Here is a 19368-nt window from a genome sequence, read left to right on the forward strand (position 1 = left end):
TGACAAATCCCGCAGGGCCCACAGATCACCCGGGAGCTCATTCCAGCAGGCAGGGGCCAGGACTGTAAAGGCCCTGGCCCTGGTTGAGGCTAGGCATGCTTCCCTAGGGCTGGGAACGATCAAAAGATTCTCACCTGCAGAGCGTAAGGTCCTGCGGGGGGCACAGGGCGATAGGCGGTCCCTCAGGTATGTGGGTCCCAACCCGTGCAAGGCCTTAAAGGTTAGAACCAAAACCTTGAACCAGATGTGGGCAGCAATTGGCAACCAATGCAGCTGCCTCAGCGGAGGCTGGATGTGGGCCCTCCAAGGTGTCCCAGTGAGGACCCTAGCAGCTGCATTTTGCACTAGCTGAAGTTTCTGGATCAAGGACAAGGGCAGGCCAGCGTAGAGCAAGTTACAGAAATCTATTCTGGAGTTGGCCGTTGCATGGATCACTGTGGCCAAGTGAACTCTGATAGCTCTGTCAGGGCCCTCAGCTCTTCCAGGAGCTAATTCCACCAGGTTGGGGCCAGGACCAAAAAGGCCTTGGCCAGGGTTGAGGCCAGGCATGCTTCTTCGGGACCAGGGACCTCCAGTAGATTAGCACCCACAGAGCAACGTGCCCTATGGGCAGGGTCCAAGTACCCTCAGGCAGGGTCCAAGCTGCAGACAGCCTTAAAGGTCAACACCAAAACTTTGGAGAAGAGAGAAAAATTTATCTTTGTCAATCCACCCCATGCATAATTGTATAAAACTCTAGCATGTTGTCTGAAAGTTGTCTGAAAAGTCCTCGACCTCCAAATCCAGAAATTGCCAGCCTCTGAAGCCCAGTGCTGGGATTCAGCAGCTGGGGAAGACCGGCAGCCAGAGAGAAGAGCATGCTGGCCTAGATGGAGCCCTGGTCTGCCCCAGCAGGCTTCTGCTTTGTTCTTGCGCTTCAGCTTGAAGCAGCTGTCCATAGAGGTCATGCCATTTGAGGCAGAGGCTGCTGTTCTTAGTGCTTCACCAGGGCTGGGCCTAGCTCCCGCTGGGATCCAGCCTCGTTCCTCAGCAGCACCATATGCTCAGTCTCAGCTGTCACTTGCCTAGGAGCTCAGTGGCTGCAAGCATCACTGTTTGGGTAAAAAACTGGAGAATGACCAGTGGACCTACCAAAGACGGTCCTTCTCCCCTGGAGTAAGGAGGACATCTGTTAGGATGGGTTTTCCCTTTGGCTGCTCAGGGAGGCAGGGTTTGATTAAAACACCCTTCTTCTGGTTCCCGTCCTGCACATCTCGTCCCCAGTTGGCCATAAAGTAAATTAACTGAAACTAGAACTCATTAACTTTTAACACAATCAATATATTAACCATTAGCCTTTTTTTGTAATAGTAATAAGAACAGAAAAGGAACAGAGGGAATTTGTCACCTTTCTCTAACTTCACCTATACCTGGCTGTTGTATTATATTGCATCATCATGTTCCAAAACCAGTCTATTTTGGGAGGACCAGATGTTCTCCTTACTCCAGGGGAGAAGGGCCCTCTTTGGTAAATCCAATGATCTATGGAGAACCACAATGGCTATGGAGAACCACGTTGCTGCTTTACATACCTCCAGTACTGAAGCTCTATTTAATAGTGCTGAATTTGTCGATGCACTAATATTGAATGTGCCGTAATCCCTGTTGGAGCAGACAGACTAAGCAATTTGTACACCTCGGCTATGAAGGTCTTTAGGATTCTGCAAATTGTTGCCTTGGACATCTTCTGTCCCATGTTAGGTGGAGAAACTGCTGTGAACAAACTGTCCGATTTTCTTATGCCTTCCGAATCAGATAAGCCTTGAGAGTTCTCCTAACATCCAGGTAGTGCCTTCCTTTTCTTTAGGATGCTTGGGTCTGGACAAAAGGACATCAGGATGATCTCCTGCGACCAGTGGAAGATGGTGCTTATCTTGGGTCTGAAGGCTGGATCGGGTCGTAGTACCACCCTGTCCTTGTGAAAAACGCACAGGTTTGGTCTTTTTAGATAGGACCCCCAACTCAGACACGCATCTTGCTGATGTAGTGGCTACAAGAAAAATTGCCTACCTACCTCAAGCTACAGGTTCAAATGGTGCCTTTGTTAGGGCCTGTAGAACCATGTTCAGTTTCCATGTTGGGAATCTGTGTACCTGGGGAGGGGCTTTTGCCATGGCCCCCTTCAGGAATCGAACTGTATGGGGATAGTGAGATAATTGAAAACCATCTCCCTATGGGCAGACAGTCACGATTGCTGCTATCTGTCTATATAAGCCTGGTGTGGCCTGTTTGACCAGTTACCATCTGAAATAATCTCCTGGATGGCTGTCAGCTATGTGAATGGGGACTGGGGTGGGAGTGGGGATGTCCCGCAGATTGAGTTTTGGATTGTTGTATATATTATTTTACGTGGTTTTTTTAAAACTTTTTAGACTTTTGTGTAAACCACCACGAGCCAGCTAGACCCGAGAGTGGCAGTCAACAAGTACAAATATAAATAAATAAGATGGCTGGCTTTAGTCCCCGAGCCACCCCATCCTGCAGGAATTTCAGCAGAACTATTACGGAAGGCTTCAGGTAGTTTACCTTCTTCCTTCTTCCCCATCTCACAAAGCCTTTCCATGTGACATTGTAGAGTCTGGTAGTTGAGGCCACAACCTCCTGCGAGTAACCCACATCGGTTAGATGTCTCTATTCAATTTCCAGACAGTCAGCTTTATCCATTCTGGATCAGGGTGCCAAACCCTGTCATAGGAGATCTGGAATCTGTGGAAGATTGAAGGATGTTTCCACTGCCATTTGTAGTATGGTCAAGAACCAGGGTCTCCTGGGCCAGCGGGGTGCCACCAGTATGACCACCGCTTTCTGTTGCATGATCTTTTGAAGAAGCTTAAGTGTTATGGTTACTGGAGGGAAAGTGTAGAGCAGCCCTTCTGGCTAGTCCGAGGTTACTGCATCTCTGCTTTCTGCCCGAGGATGTTGGAATCTAGACATGAACCTGAGCACTTGGTTGTCGTCCGCCGATGCTTGAAGATCCATGATTGGCATCCCAAACCTCTGGGTTATCAGCCTGAACGCCTGTCTTTAGTGACCACTCTCCTTCCTGAATGGTCCTGCGGCTTAACCAGTCGGCCTGAACACTGAAGTTCCCTTTGATGTGTTCTGCCTGTAACGGCAGGAGATTCTTTTCTGACCAGTCCAGAACCCTGGCCACCTCCTTCAACAGACCCCTGGACCAGGAACCCCCCCTGGTTGTTGAGGTAAGCTCTGGCCACTATGTTGTCCGTCCTTATCAGCAGGTGTCTGTTCAAAATCCGGGATTTGAAATTTTATATTGCGAGGAAGATGGCCCTCACTTCCAGTATGTTGATGGGTAGACTTGACTCTTCCTTGGACCAGGTGCCCTGGGCTGTTCTTTCTTCCAGAATAGCCCCCCAGCCAGTTAGGCTTGCGTCTGTAAAGATCTGGACTTGCTAGGGGGCTGAATAGAACCTTCCTTGTGTGGGGTTCGACCTCTTGCACCACCAAGGGAGACTCTGTTTCAAGTGAAGGTTCAGTTTGACTGATTTGTCTAATTAAAGAAAGGTGCTAGAGAAAAGTAGCAGAGATCACTGGCTACGATGCTCTCCCATTTGAGTTAGGGGAAAGACTGGGGACGAAATGCAGTGTGCAGGACAGGAACTGGAAGGGAAGCAATTTAATCAATCCCCTCTATCCCCTCTCCCTGGGCAGCCGAAGCAGAGGGCAATTTAATCAACTGCCCCCCCCCCCCAAGCAGCTCCCTAACAGATGTCCTCTGATTCAGGGGGAGAACACCCAGACTGTTTCTGCACTAGAAATATCATTCAGATTTGCATTTTTAAAGGCCCAGTTTTTGTCTGTTTGCACACTAAGATTTGCTTCTTCAGGCGCAGTCCTGAATTGCCCCCTTGCTTGTCCCGCAGCAAAGGAAACCCCAGAAAACCAGGTTTTGTCTTCTCAAGAGGGGTCTAATGGGGTCTATGCAATCGGGTTTTTCCTCACGCCTGCCATTTTGAGTCACTTGGGAACACCCCTGAGCTGCCGAGTTTGGATCGTCACCGTTGCTGCACAGGCCCCATGCTTTCTGCCACATCCCCCCTTTTTGCGGCCTCTCCTAGAATCATAGAGTTGGAAGGAACCTCATGGGTCATCTAGTCCAACCCCCTGCACTATGCAGGACACTCACAGCCCTATTGCTCATCCACTGTAACCTGTCACCCCTCCCCCCCCCCGAATCTTCACAGAATCAGCCTCTCCGTCAGATGGTATCTAGCCTCTGTTTAAAAATTTCCAAAGATGGAGAACCCACCACCTCCCGAGGAAGCCTGTTCCACTGTGGAACCGCTCTAACTGTCAGGAACTTCTTCCGGATGTCTAGATGGAATCCTCACCTGCTCCTGGCAAGACCATGTATGTCCAAACATGCCTTCACAATAGGGACTGATGAGCTCCTCAGCAAGGTCTGTGGGTAAAGGGAAGGCAGTGATGAGAGCCCTGAGGAGAAGACACCCCACGGGAGGCCTACCTGCTCCCGGGGGGAGCCAGCATTTCCCCTTAATTCTCTCCACACCCTAGGACTGTGGTTCTCAACCTGGGGGTCGGGACCGCTTCAGGGGTCGAATTACCCTTTCGCAGGGGTTGTGGCAGGGTAAGCAGCTTGGCCGGGGGGGGGGGGAAGCGCCATCTACACAACAGCCTTGTGGGGTAGATCGAGACAGAGCATTTATCTGTCTGGAGCAGCGGAAAAGTGTGAGATTGACAAGGTGGGACAAGAGGCAGAGGTGAACTGAGAAACTCCAGGAAAAAAAAAATTTATATACAATCATGAACAATGGATCTTCACGCCATGGGTCAGTTTCGGTTTAATTTCTGTGAAAGAACACTTGCCTAATTTTATGGTTGGGGGTCACCACAACATGAGGAACTGTATTAAAGGGTCGCGGCATTAGGAAGTTTGAGAATCACTGCCCTAGGAGGTCTCCTCCTCTCCTCTCTGGGGCTCGTGAAGGAGAATACCATATCCTAAGGCTTCACAGAGGAGAGAACCATTAAGATCCGAGTCCAGGGGCACTTGGGTCCCAATCCAACGGTACTATACATAAGAAGGCCTATAGCAGCTGTTCCTATGAAGGGCATCAAAGGGCATCAAAATTCAGAAGAATATGGAATTTCAACCCCCTCTGACTCTCCTCTTAATCCAGGCAAGCCCGATCCCATCAGATCTTGGAAGCAAAGCAGGGCCAATGATGGCTAGCATTTGGATGGGAGACCTCCAAGAGTTTGGGTGGTGGTTCCTCCAAAGAACATGACACGGAAACAGGCAGTAGGAAGCCACCTCCGAGCCTCCCGTGCCTGGCTGGCAGACAATCCTCGGATCTCTTGGTCACACTATGCACGGCAGACAGTGAATGATAATACATCTCTTTCCAGTGAGCCACCTCTCCCCATAACACTCTGCATGAACGAAGGCAGGGCTGCCAGTTCTCTCCTGTCTACAAGTGGGGGGTGAAAGGCAGAGATGCCAGGTGCAGGTCGAGAAACTCCTGGAGATCTGGGGAGGTCAGGGACACGAAGAGAGACATTTTCTCCAGTGGAACTGATCTCTGTCACCTGGAGATGAGTGGTCCTTCCAGGGCATCCCTTACCACCCCTCCCCATCTCTTGTCTTCTCAGTGTCTTGGAAGAGAGCCACTCTCCTGCTCCCCCTCCTCAGTGGCAGCCAAGTAATCTGCAGCCATCCCTCTTACCTGCTGGGGTGACAGGGGTCTGTGCCATGCGCTGAAAGCCCAAGCAGGGCTGTCCCAGGGAACTGCAAGAAGAGAAAGTAAACATAAGCCTTGGCAGGACATCCTGGGACAAGCCTCTTGCCAACGTTACCTCTGCTTCTGAAGCTCTGTACTCTCAGAGGCACCCCTCTGTACGTGATGGTATGGTCCAGGAGCCATAGGTCGTATCTAGGGCTGCCTGCTCTGGGCTGGAAAATGGCTGGTGATTTGGGAGTTGAAGAGGAGAAGGACCTCAGGGGGCTACAAGGTCACATGGTACACCTTCCAAGACAGCTGCATTCTCCATTTTGCCTGGAAACCAGCTGTAATCAAGTTGTTTTTAGCAAAAATTATTCTATTCTATTCTATTCTATTCTATTCTATTCTATTCTATTCTATTCTATTCTATTCTATTCTATTCTATTCTATTCTATTCTATTCTATTCTATTCTATTCTATTCTATTCTTTAAAAAAATGCATATGGATTTACAAAATAGCTGTTGACATCTTATTTCAGATGTCACACTATTGTCCGTACTATACCTGGTAAACCTTCTTTTCCCCAGTTTCTTGCTCCTTCAGTGGACTGAAGGAACCTAACAATTTACAGACATCCTAGAAGAATTCTCCAGTTTTAACACAGGCCTTCCAGCCCCCCAAAACATTTCTCCTTCCAAAAATTCCGGAATGAACCCGTCATTCTTTCTAAGAAATGGAATATAATCCAATATTTGATTTGGAGTGGATCATGCAGGGCTCTCTTGCGCAGTGATTTCTGGTCCGCTGTGCTATATCCACGCACTGTGCCACTCCCTTGTTTGTTTCCTGCTATCACCTGGAGGTTGGCAACCCTAGACTTGTATCCAAGGCCACTGCCTCCTTTAAATAGTCGATCCCTTGGGTTATTCCTGGGGCTTATTCATTTAACTTCTGCTTTATTATTTATTTATTATATTTATATACCGCCCTCCCAGGGGCTCAGGGCGGTTTACATAAAACATATAAACAATACAAGAAACAATCCATAACATATAAATAACCATAACATTAATACTACTAACTGATAATTGTAACAGTGCAAACAATGCAAACAGGTCCAGGAGCAGAGTGCACTGATGGATTTTTGGGAGGGAGGGAGCAGGGGCCCTGCAGATGTTGTTGGTTATGCTTGGTCTCAACCCAATGCCTGGCGGAAGAGCTCCTTTTTGCAGGCCCTGCAGAACTGTTTCAGCTCTGTCAGGGCTCTGTTCTCCTCTGGGAGCTCGTTCCACCAGGTGAGGGCTAGGACAGAGAAGGCTCTAGCCCTGGTTGAGGCCAGGCGGGATTCTTTAGGGCCAGGGACCGGTTGGTGGTGGCGGAGTGTAGAGCTCTAGATGGACATAGGCAGGGAGGCAGTCCCTCAGGTACACTGACACCTGCATAAGCGGCTTTGTGAATGTTCAGCCCTAGCCAAATGGCTTTATTCAGTATCCTGCACAAGTTCCATGCTGCACAAGCTTGTGCCAGGAGTCCTAACATTCCGTCCCCCCTCAATTTATGTGCCTCATCTGTAATATTCCCTCATTGGGAATATTCCTAGAACAGTCCTGGCGTGACACTATCTGACCACAGGAGCAAAAAACCCAAACCAAAACAAAACCCTCTGGCAGATTTGCACTGCTAATGCCCACCTTATCAGGCGGTGCACGAATCACTTCCCAACATGTGGGGTGACCAGCGGGCCATACTGCTCATTAACCATGCCCCGGCTGCAAAGTCAGCCTGTGTTCTCCGGACCATGAAAAGGCCTTTGTTGCAGCCCACGGAGGGACCCACGCGTCTCCCAGGCAGCCTGGCTGTAAGGTCCGCTGAAGGAGGCTGGGAGGAACCGGGACACATCAATCAGACATATCCTGAGTCAGACTCTTGGTTTGACAAGGTCTGTATTATCTGCTCAGACTGGCCTTGGCTCTCCAGGGCATCCTTCCTCAACCTTTCAACCATAGAGTAACTCCTGAGACCGGCCTTCGCGTGCCAGCTGGCCACGCCCCCGGAAGTCACAGGTTTACAGGGAGCATGGCATCACTAATCATCAAATAAAATAATATGCTTGTTAAAGAAGTTTCATTGCCTGAGTACTTCGCTTGAGTAAAAGAAGGAAGCATTCCCCTCAGCTGTCATGAAGCCCACCATGCCAAGCTGCAATTCTCTGCCGGGGAAATTCTCTGTGTGATTGAAGTCACCCTTCAATCCTTTTCCATTGTGTGTGAATTCAACAAGGCCACCGCAGATCAGACAGAAGAGCAGAAAGCCACTCTGTCCTCCTGACTCCTCCCCGGGTGAGTGACTCTGGGGCTCTGGTATAACCTTGGTTGAGAATGACTTCTCCGGGATCCCAAGCTGAGGTCTTTCACAACCCTGACTGACTGGTCCTTTCAAAGGGAGATATCGGGGATTGAACCGGGGACCTTCTGCATTCCATGTGGAAGCTCTACTGCAGAGCCACAGCCCCTCCCCTCCCTGGTACACTGGCGGCTAAAGGACGCCTTTCCTGTTCTCCCTCAGTCCCTTCCGCTGGCTCCCTGAGGGAGAGGAAGTTGTCCTGTGAGAGGAAGCATGCACACTCACCTCGCCTGCTCGCCATTCAGAGTCCCGTGTTGTGGGGCTGGGTCTGTGGGAGGATCCCCCGGAGGCTCCTTCGTCCCTGTGCCGGCAGCCGGTGAAGGCAGGAGGTCACCTCGATCCCAAGAGCCCTCTGGCACCATCTCCGTCCTTCCCTGGGGGCAGGCAGCCCTGCTCAGAGCGGCCTGAACCACCACCAACGGCTCTCTCAGCACAGTGGCGGCGGCCGGCACGGGGTCGGCTGGATGGCTGCCTGCAGGCCGGCTTGCGTCAGGGAAACACGCCGAGGCAGAAGAGGAGGAGACATCCGACACACCCTTGACCTGGCGGCTCTGTCCGTTCAGAGGAGCCAAAGGCTGCAGAGCAGGTTCTGCATTTTCTCCCCTCGGCCCGCTCTGGGGTAGCCGGGCAACCTCTGGGATTGGGTCTCTCAGCCCAGCCTGGAGTCCCTTGGCCTCGACGGTGCTTTCCCCAGCGTCAAAGCCCTCCAGAACAATGCAGGTTGCGGGAGCGTGTTCAGAGGCGGAAGTGGGTTTGCTCACAGGCAGCGATGGCACCAAGTCCTGCTCCCGCTTGGCTCCTAAATGCACACGAGGAAACACCGTCCTGGGTTTGGGCACCGGCTTGGCCACCGACGGAACCAGACACCCACCTGGTGACCGAGGATCAGAGTGGCCCACCAAATGGCCACGGTCCATCTCGAGCCCGGGAACCATTCCCGCTGAGATTTCCTGGCTTCCACCAAAGCCATTATTTGGCCTCAGCCCGTCCAGAGAATCCGCACGTTGGCCAGACCTGTAATGCACATCGCCCGCCATGTGCAGGTTTTTGTCCCCCAGCAGCAGCTGGGTTTGCTGCACCAAGCTCAGGATCCGTTTGCGGTGCCCAGTGGCCGTGATCCCCAGCTTCTGCAGATCCTCCTTCCCCAGGGAGATCACGTCCCTCACCGAGCGATAGCCGAGGCGCGTGAAGGTGTCCAGGTATCTCTCCAGGTGAATGGAGGCCAGCCAGTCGGTAAGGTCTGAGGTCACGCAGGACTGGGGGCGCATGTCCTCTCGGCAAGAAGGGGAGCGCCTCTTCAGCTTACCATCTGCAGGGAACAAAGGCAGCTGTTCAAAGCCCTGGCCCAGAGGCGGAGGTAACGGGCAGCAATGGGCTTCCCCCTGCTGCATCATGCACCCTCCATAAGGGCGCCTGGTGAGTGGGGGCAGAAGGCTCCACAGTTTAAAGACCCAGCACAAGGAGTCCACGGCTTGGCTTCACTTCCAGTGGCTGGCCTTCACAGGGGAAGCCCGCAATAGCTACAGCCAAGGATCTAGATGCTCTTCCACCACCCGGACCCGGAGAGGCCCTGATGTGAATTCTGGATCTAGCAACGAGACAGCTGAAGCCAGACCCTGTTCTTTCTTTGCAGAAGGAGTGGGCAGAAGAACAGTGCCGCTGCTACGGAAGCCACGGACACACTGAAGAGCGCAAGAGCTGGAATGCAGCAAGGAGCAGAATTCCCCAAGGAAGGAGCTCTGCTAGGGGCCTCTGTGGGGAGGGGTTTGGGGCTGGAAGTGGGCTGCCTTAATCTGCCCAAGTGCTGGCTGAGGGCATGAGAGAGGTCAGCAAGCTCTGAGTCACACAGGGCGGCGAGAGCCTCCTGCTCACGGAGAGCTCAGCCAGAAAGACACGCAGCTGCTGGGATCAGGCTGGAAAGATGGCTCAGCGGCAGAAGCCCCCTCTGCGTTCTGTCCAGTCGCCCCCCCCCCCCACTACCAAGCCGGTCCAACATCCACCACTCCCTGCTTTCCGTGGACTGACACTGGATAGATACGTGTCACTTTATGAACATGTGGGATTTATTGCTGTAAGAAGTGGTGGCTACAAGCAGGGACAGCTTCGGGTGGGGGTTGGGCAAACATCTGGAGAAGAGGTCCATCGGGGCTATTAGTCACAAGGCATTGAGGGAACCCTCTGACTGGGGCAGTGATGTTCTGAATTCTTGGTGCCTGAACAACAGGGGAGGGATAGTGGAGTTCTAGCCCTGCTGGTGGCCCTCCTGGTGGCACCTGGGGTTTGGCCACCCTGTGACACAAGAATGTTGGACTTGGTGTGATGATTAAGAGTCGTGGCTTCTTGCTTTAGGATGCTTTAGGCTGATCCTGCGCTGAGCAGGGGGTTGGACTAGATGGCCTGTATGGCTCCTTCCAACTCTACAGTTCTGTGATTCTGATTCTAATCTGGCGAGCTGGGTTTGATTCCCTGCTCCTCCTCCACATGAAGCCAGCTGGGTGGCCTTGAGCTAGCCAGTTTTCCTGAAGCTCTTTCAGCCCCTCCTACCTCACAGGGCAGGGGTAGTCAAACTGCAGCCCTCCAGATGTCCATGGACTACAATTCCCATGAACCCCTGCCAGCAAATGCTCCCAACAACAGACACCCTGTGAGGTAGAAGAGGCTGGGAGATCTGAGAGAACTGCTCTGCAAGAACAGCTTTAAGAGAACTGGGACTGACCCAAGGTCATCCAGCTGCCTACATGTGGAGGAGTGGTTCTCTATACCAAGCTGGCTCTCAAAGTAATCACAAGCCTGTGAGTGTCCTGCATAGTGCATAGATTCAAAGCCCGTTTGTGAGAACAGGCTTTGAAAGCCCCCCCCCTCCCCCCACCGTGTGTGCTTCTAGGTCCGAGGGGAAGGCCTCCATATTTACTCATGGTGTCCTGCCACTTCCCCATGGCTTCCTGTCCTGTCCTGTTGAGGGCCACGAAGCCTGTTCTGGTGAGAGCCTAGAAGCCTTTCTGGCCTGTGCTGGTGAGGGCATAGATTGTGCCCTCACCCGACTGGCTAGAACTCCTGTCTGTCCTTGGTGAAGGGCCAATCGGAAGACGCAGACTGGCCCCGCCTACTCTCCGCCTACTTAGCCCAGGGGAAGTCAAACTGTGGCCCTCCAGATGTCCATGCATTCGCTGGCAGGGGGCTCCTGGGAATTGTAGTCCATGGACATCTGGAGGGCCGCAGTTTGACTACCCCTGCCTTAGCCAAATATGAATACAGCGTAAGCGGTATAAAGATTCTATAGTTCTAGGCCCCTCTTTTCAGCTCCTGCTCAATCCACATATCTGCAAATCGCCTTTCCTACTCTAAATCCCAAATCAGCTAATTTATCTCCACCAGGGTTCCAAATGCACCATCCCATGGGGGGGGGGGGGAGTAGGTCTTGAGAACTTTAACTTTTAAAAATCTGATTATGAATATTACAATGCACGTGCACACCACCCCGAGGCCAATAATAATAACAGTACTCTTTACAGAAAGGAGTTGGCGGAGTGTGTTTCGGAATGACTTTTTTAGAAGATCAAATGCATCCACAGAGGAGACACCGACTGACAGTTCTAAGCTGGGATCATGAAATGGCCATTCTGTGGACCAAGATGCTGAGGCCAAACCACAGAGTGTGACACGTGACTTTCTGCCTTGCTTGTGGGTTTCTCACAGATGGGAACAGAGAGGGACCTTGGTGTGATCCTGCATGGTAGTTGCTATGCCCTGTGTCACATATCAGATTCTCAGATTCTCCCCCTTCAGGGGATGCCTGACCCATCTGTGTTAAAACGGCTCTTGCTCTCAGGAGCCAAAGGAAGCCATGGCTTGATCATATCGCTCCTCCCCAGTGTGATGTTGTGGTTAAAAGTGGGGCCTCTGATCTGGAGAATGAGGCTTGATTCCCCACTTCTCCTCCACAGGCAGCCAGCTGGGTGACCTGTTGTGGGGAGAGGAAAGGAAGGCAATTTTATGCTGCATTGAAACACATGAGGCCCAATGGGTGATCTTGGACCATCCAGTTCTCTCAGAGCTCTCTCATCCCCACCTGCCTCACAGGGTGTCCGCTGTGGGGAGGAAAGGAAGGCAATTGTAAGCCCCCTTAGGACACATGATGTCTGCAGGGTGCCCTTGAGCTAGTCAAAGTTCTCTCATCCCCACCTGCCTCACAGGGTGTCTGCTGTGGAAAAAGGAAGGGAAAGTGATCGTAAGCTACTTTGAGCCTCCTGGGTGACCTTGGGCCAGTCACAGTTCCCTCAGAGCTCTCTGAGCCCCACATACCTCACAGGATGCCTGTTATGGGGAGGGGAGGGGAAGGCAATTGTAAGCCGCTTTGGGTAGTGAAAAGTGGGGCACAAAAATAGCTCTTCTTCATCTCTTCTTCCCCAGCTCCAGTTAGCACCAGTGGACTGCGGTCTCCTTACTGCTCTTCTCTCCTCTGAGACATTGAACCCTCTTACCTTACCTTTTTCTCCCAAGGATACTAGCCATAGAAGGGTGAGGAAGGAAAAGCCTACTGTTCCCTCCCCTACTTGGCCACAGGCTCCGGGTCTCCTCCCTTGGTGGTTCTTAAGCCATGCAATTTGTTGCTGCTGTAGCTTGCTGCAGCCAGGGTTTGCATGCCACTCTTGAGTCTCTACTGCAACTTCAAATGCCACTGACCTCTGGCAGGATTGTGCATGCATGTATAAATCTGATGTCTGTACATCAGTACAGATGTCACCAGTAGCTTTTGTGGGGCAGGTTTTCTTGGATACTGTGACTCTGAATGCAAGAGGGCCTGGGAGGGAAAGGGCTAAGAGAACTCTCTCTCTCTCTCTCTCTCTCTCTCTCTCTGGGGTACTCCTGGCAGTTGGGCTCAACTTGATAGATTTTGATCCTTCGGCCCTTGCTTGCCTTCTATTGTTATTTATCATATGGCCTGTGTGTCATGTACACAGGAGATCCAAAGTCTGGCAGCCAGGCGAGGGATGTTCAGCAGTGGTTTGCCACTGCCTGCCTCTGCTCCCTGACCCCTAGTGTTCCTTGGAGGAACTACCACCCAAATCCTTAGAGGCCTCCCATCCAAATACTATCCAGGGTTGGCTCTGCTTAGCTTCCAAGATGTGATGGGATCGTGCTTGACTGGCCTTTCCAGGTCAGGGCACTTATCTGTGTTTCATCTTATATAGGAATTCTCTTCTTCTTTCTTGCCTGGGTTTGGAGCTGTAGTAAGTTAGGCTTTCTGAAGCCAATTTGTTCCCAATAAGTTCAATGTACCTACTTGAATATATCATGTACGACGTTCTTCTATTTTTGTAAGTAAAATTTCTTTCTCTTGTCACCATTGGAGTCAGATCATCTTTGCGCTTTGTTTGAACACCATTTCCTCCGTTAACTGGGAAATCAAGGACTGGGGATACAACGCAAAGCTTCTGTGCTTCCAAGTCAAATGATTTTGCTTTACATTTAACCCAAAAGGTTTCTGCTCAAATTCCCATTTTTAAAAAGCCAAATCTGTCTGAAGACCTGGGGCTCTGCTCCTGCAATGGATGCTGTGGCTGACATCTTTCTGTAGTTTGGTCAATTTACACAAGAGCCAGCCCAGGGCTATAGAGAGAGGGATTTAGAACCTATACAGAGCTTTCGAGTTCAAAGGACTTCACAGACAATAACTGGCTGTAAAATTTATATAAACTGTGTGAGGTACGGGAGAAGCTGCTGTGACCCTCCCTAAAAAGTTCATTCCAGAAGCAAGATCCGAACTCAGTACTTCATAATCCGTAGCTTATTCTAGGCTAACACGCTACACTAACAGAACCACATGCACCCCTGGTCTGGTTCTTTCTCTCTTCTCTTCTAGCCCCTTCCCCTGTAGGAAACTTCTGTAGTCTTTGCCTGTTCAGCTTCCAGATTAAATAGGCCCCAGATAGCCTTTCTGGGTACCCCGGAACAGAACAGATTCCTCTCCCTCTTCTAGGGAAGCCAGCCTCCAGATGGGACCCGGAATCACAATCCATCTCCAGACTAAAGAGATCAATTCCCCTGCAGAAAATGGATGCTTTAGAGCAGGGGTAGTCAATCTGCGGCCCTCCAGATGTCCGTGGACTACAATTCCCAGGAGCCCCTGCCAGCGAATGCTGGCAGGGGCTCCTGGGAATTGTAGTCCACGGACATCTGGAGGGCCGCAGTTTGACTACCCCTGCTTTAGAGGGCCGAGTCTGTGGGATTGCACCCCAGGGAGGTTCCTTTCCTCCCCACACCATCCCCAACCTGGAGCTGGAAACCGTACCCTCCAGCACACCCCCCCCCCCAGCCAGGGGATTCCACCCTCCGCATACAGGTCCTCCCCACCCATAGCTGCAAGGTCCATGAAGCTGGGCTTTGGGATACTCTTCAGAGCCCTGTTGGCAGGACAGCCATGCTCTGCCATCTGCGTTCCCTTTGCTCTCGCCAGGTCCCCTTCCCCCACCCCACCCCCAGCTCCTCCATTTCCTCCCATTGTTCAGCGCAGGCTTCCTTCCTGCTGCTCTCTCCCACCCATCCCAAAGAGGAATGACTTCAGCCCTGCACTGCAAACACACGTGGGGGGAATGTTTCCACCGATGCTTTGTGGTGTCAGGGGATGGGCTAGAGCTGATTCTGGAGACCAAGCCAGGTGGAATGGGTGGTTCTCTCCCTGGGTGGTTCTCTCTCGGCCTGGACTAGAGCTGCTACTCTGGGCAAGGAAGAGAGTTAACTTTTCGACCGGAAAAAAGCCTTTCCCAGGGTGCCGTTAACTCTAGAAGGGCCAGCAAGGATCTCCAGTGCAACAAGATGGGGTTGTAAAAAAGGTGAATGCAGTCTTGGACTGTATCAACAGTCTTGGACTGTAACATCAACACTGCAAGATGTCATAGACCTTGGCTGAAAGTGCATTGGTCAGATTGCACAGGGAGTCCTGTGCACAGTTCCGGAGGCCTCACTTCAAAAAGGACGGGGACAAAATCGAGGGGATGCAGAGGAGAGCGATGAGGATGATCTGGGGCCAGGGGACCAAGCCCCGTGAGGAAAGCTTGGAGAAGAGGAAGCTGAGAGGGGACAGGATGACTCTCTTGGTAACTGAAAGGTTGTCATATGGGCGGGGGGCAGAGAGCAGTTCCTCTTGGCAGCACAGAAGAACGCAGCATAGAACGGTACCGGCTAGATATCAGGAAAAAAAATTCACAGCCCAAGTAGTTCAGCAGTGGAGTCGGCTGCCTAAGGAGGTGGGGAGCTCCCCCTCACTGGCGGTCTTCAAGCAGCGGCTGGACAGATGCTTCTCCTGGATGCTCTAGGCTGATCCTGCACTGAGCAGGGGGTGGGACTAGCTGGCCTGGATGGCCTCTTCCGGCTCCAGGGTTCTGTGATTCTCAGGTAGATGGCTCTCACAGAGGTGAACAAACTGAGTTTCAGACAGCAGGTGAGGAACTCAAGAGAGGCAATTCTCCGCCATTAACTAAAACACCATCCTGCATCCAGAAAACTGCATGTCTGGGAGAAGAGCTCTAGGCCAGCTGTCTCCCTAGATATGCTGCACTTCCCCCAATTTTTCAGTTCTCCAGCCAGTGCACTGTACATCCCCCATGTGTTGCCTGTGGGTACCATGCTGCCTGCCAATACCTTTTCTGGGGCCTGCCAAGTGTTTTTAGGGAATGGGTGTGACCATTAGGCCTTTGGTTTGCCTACTGGAGATTTGATTGGCTGTGCAAATTTTGTTTTTAAATGTTGCTTTGGCCACCACAGCACAAGGATTGGGGCTGTGTTACTAAAGCAAAGCTATGGCAATTGTTTTACAACAGGCTCCGCCTTCTGTGGCAGCCATTTCATGGCAGCCATTTTGTTGCGGTGCCCACCATGCCCTGCCAGAACTCCAACTGGGCTCCAAAAAGGCTCCAAAAGGTCAGGGACCCCCGCCACACATGATAAGAACGCAACTAACTGACCATGCACATTTTAGCCTATGACCGGCCGGCTTGCAAATATTCGTCGGAACTAATAATGGGAGACAAGCCCAGTTTTGCCGACCACAGTTGTCACTTAGAAGTCATAGCTGGGGGCAAGACGGGGATCGTTTCTCTCCCTTGGCTGATGGAAAGTGACAAGCCCCAGAGCTAGACTAGGAGGCAGGATTTCTCAGGGAAGGCCCTCTCTCCACACCTGGTGTTGCCTGGAGCCTGGTCACCCCGAAACCAAAGAGAGGGTAATTATGGGACACATTCAGCACAGCAGAATTCCTGGTGAGGGTTTCCAATAAAGGTTTGGCTGAAGATGGCAAGATCACTCGATCTGGAAAGCCCAGCCTCTCCTGATCTCTCGCCAGATCTCGGAAATGAAGTTGGTTCAACCCTGGTTAGTATTTGGACAGAAGATCACTGTTTGAGGTCACTACACAGTGGCAGACAGTGGGAAGCCACCGCTAAATGTCACTGAACATTCGCTTTCCCTTTCCTCTCCCCACCACAGACACCGTGTGAGGGAGGTGAGCCTGAAAGAGCCCTGAGATTACTGAAGAAGAAGAAGAGTTGGTTCTTATATGCCGCTTTTCTCTACCCGAAGGAGTCTCAAAGTGGCTTACAGTCACCTTCCCTTTCCTCTCCCCACAACAGACACCCTGTGAAGTGGGTGAGGCTGAAAAAGCCCTGATATTACTGAGGAAGAAGAAGAAGAAGAGTTGGTTCTTATATGCCGCTTTTCTCTACCCAAAAGAGTCTCAAAGTGGCTTACATTCGCCTTCCTTTTCCTCTCCCCACAGCAGACACCCTGTTAGGGAGGTGAGGCTGAGAGAGCCCTGATCTTCCTGCTCCGTCACAACAGTTCTATCAGACCTGTGAGGAGCTCAAGGTCACCAACTGGCTGCATGTTGAGGAGCAGGGAATCAAACCTGGCTCGCCAGATTAGAAGTCCACATTCCTAACCATTACCCCAAACTGTCAAGTCTGCTGTGACTTGACAGTAAGGTCTCCATGCTTTAAAGAGCAAAAAAAAAAAAAAAAAAGGACATATTTCTCGGCTGACAGCTTCAAAGTACAGATCACCATGAAGCCCCAAAGAGGAAGGTAACCCCCCCCCCAAAAAAAACATGTCTGGCCAAAGAACAACAAAGGAAATAAACAAACCATTTGAAATCTTCTGGTCTTCTCAGTACAGATAAATCACAACAGCACTTCTGCAATGTGAAGGGCCTATTGGTGAGTTTCAGTTTCACTACCTCCGAGGTCGAAAGGTCTCCTCTGATGTAGGGTGGCCAGCTCTTGTTTGGGAGCAACCTAGAGGCATTGGGGGTTAAGCGGGGAGTGGTCGGGATCTGGGGCAGGGAGGGACCTCAATGGACTGCAGTGCTATGGGGGTCCACCCTTCAAAGCAGCCCTTTTCTCCAGGGGAGCTGATCCCTTTACTCTGGCATTGCATTGTTATTCCAGGGAATCCCCAGGTCCCACCTGGAGGCTGGCATCTCTACCAAGGCCCTTGCAACCTGCAGGCAACCTAAGAAGTATCTGGGTGGGTTTAGAGCGCCCACTGAAATTGCCAGCACCCCCTCCCCTTTCCTCGAGGCTCCAGCGCGGCCGAACCCGAAAGGAGAACCTGCGTGAAAACGGCCTGAGCGGGAAAGGGAGACGCGGGGGGGGGGGGGGGAGGGGGTGAAACGGCAGAATAAAATGACTCCAGGGGCACGTCTGGGGCCAGCAAAGTTTCACGCAGGGTATAAGCTCGCGTGTGAATGTGAACGCAACCCAATTTCCTCGACATGCAGGTGCAGACCTTGGGGGTGGGGCTTTATGGGCAGGAAGGGTTCGGTGCCAGCCTAAGAGACCGGGTATCGGCTGAAGAACTTCGGGAAGAAATGCTGATACAAGAACAAGTTACAGCCGGTCTTTAACAAGTGCCCCTCGACTTTGGTCTGCACGGCAGGGCGAGAAAGCGCGCCCAGGAAAGCCGCTTGGACAGCCCACGCGTGCAAGAGGGGGCCGGAATCGGCTGGAACCGGGGGCTGGTGGAGCCTTCTCCCTCCCTCCCTCCGCCCCTTCCCCGCGGGCCTCACCTCTCTTGCTCCCCCGCAGGCTCCGCCACCCGCCGCAGCCTCGGTCCCCGCCGACGGCGAGAACTTGGCCCCTCTTCTTCGGACGCCGCCGCCGCCACCGTCCCACGCCCCGAGGCGGTCCCTCCCCTCCGGCCGGCCTCCCCTCGACGGCCCGCCCGGCTCGCCACGCCGCGGCAGCAAAGACTTCGCCGGCTCCGCCCGCCCGCCGCCTCCCCGACGGCTGCTTCGTGGCCTTGCGGGAAGGGGCTGCCCGAAGGCCCCGGGTCACAGACCGCCTCTGCCCGCCCCTGCCCACGTACAGCGCAGGGACCCCGAATGCCACCGAGGGCCCGGCCCCCGGCCCTGCAGCCCGGCCCTGCAAATGTAGCCTCACCATCCCCACTGCGAGGTGGGCTCGCACATAGAGGGGGGGACGGGATCCCAGGGTCATCTAGTCCAACCCGCTGCAGAAGGCAGGGAATTCACACGAGGGCGAAGAGCTCGCCAAGTGAGTTTCAGGCGCTTTGAACCCGGAAAATTCTTGCCCAATGCACTACTCCACGCTGGTTCTCAGGATACAACCCGCAGGCTCTACCACTGGATTTTAAATGAACAAAGCAAGAGTGTATTCAGGATATCTTTGAAAATCAGGCATAATTTATGTGTTCGTGTACCCGCGTTTGTTTAGAGGTTTAAGAAGATCTTTGCAGGGGTGATGTCACCTTCTGCCTTTTGCTGTCTTTGTTTTGGCTGAACTCTGCAGTCCCCTTCCCCTTCCTTTCTTCAAAACAGAAAAGGCATTTGCCCTAAGAATGTGCAATCCAAGCTACATGTGTGTCAGAGCATTGGAGTTCATGGGTTCCAAGCATTGGGGGGTGGGTGGGATATACAAATAGTAGCCACACGATGGCACCAAAAGCCATGCCAAAGCAACAAGCAAAACAAAATTCAACCAAGCCTAGGTGGAAACAAAGGGCATAGGTGCATGCTTGTTTTCTGTGGATGTCATAAGAACATCAGAGCCCTGCTGGATCACACAATAGTCCACCTAGCCCAGCATCCTGTCACACAGCAGCTGACCAGTTCCTCTGGAGGGGATGGAGAATGAGGCCTTCTTCTGATGTTGTCTCCTGGCCCTGAGATTCAGAAGATTCTTGCCTCTGAATATGGAGGTTCATCCG

The 19368-nt window shown here is 52.3% G+C and overlaps 1 protein-coding gene across 2 annotated transcripts in view; it reads right to left on the reverse strand.

The window, feature by feature from the left end:
- Positions 1-18393, reverse strand: part of ARAP3 (ArfGAP with RhoGAP domain, ankyrin repeat and PH domain 3) — a 64828-nt gene extending 46435 nt beyond the window's left edge. The window contains exons 1-4 of one of the 2 annotated variants that reach the window (XM_077309880.1): positions 18209-18393; positions 8374-9457; positions 5748-5809; positions 4392-4462 (exon numbers count right to left, since the gene is read on the reverse strand). In XM_077309880.1, the coding sequence (XP_077165995.1) occupies positions 4392-4462; positions 5748-5809; positions 8374-9416 (1176 nt within the window). In that variant the 5' untranslated portion in view covers positions 9417-9457; positions 18209-18393. Of the gene's footprint in view, positions 1-4391; positions 4463-5747; positions 5810-8373; positions 9458-17285; positions 17409-18208 lie in introns of those variants that run through there. The other variant, XM_077309881.1, reaches the window with a different exon arrangement.
- Between the last annotated feature and the right edge of the window lie 975 nt (positions 18394-19368).

This window comes from Paroedura picta, chromosome 14 (assembly GCF_049243985.1).
Source record: "Paroedura picta isolate Pp20150507F chromosome 14, Ppicta_v3.0, whole genome shotgun sequence".
Taxonomy (NCBI): Eukaryota; Metazoa; Chordata; class Lepidosauria; order Squamata; family Gekkonidae; genus Paroedura; species Paroedura picta.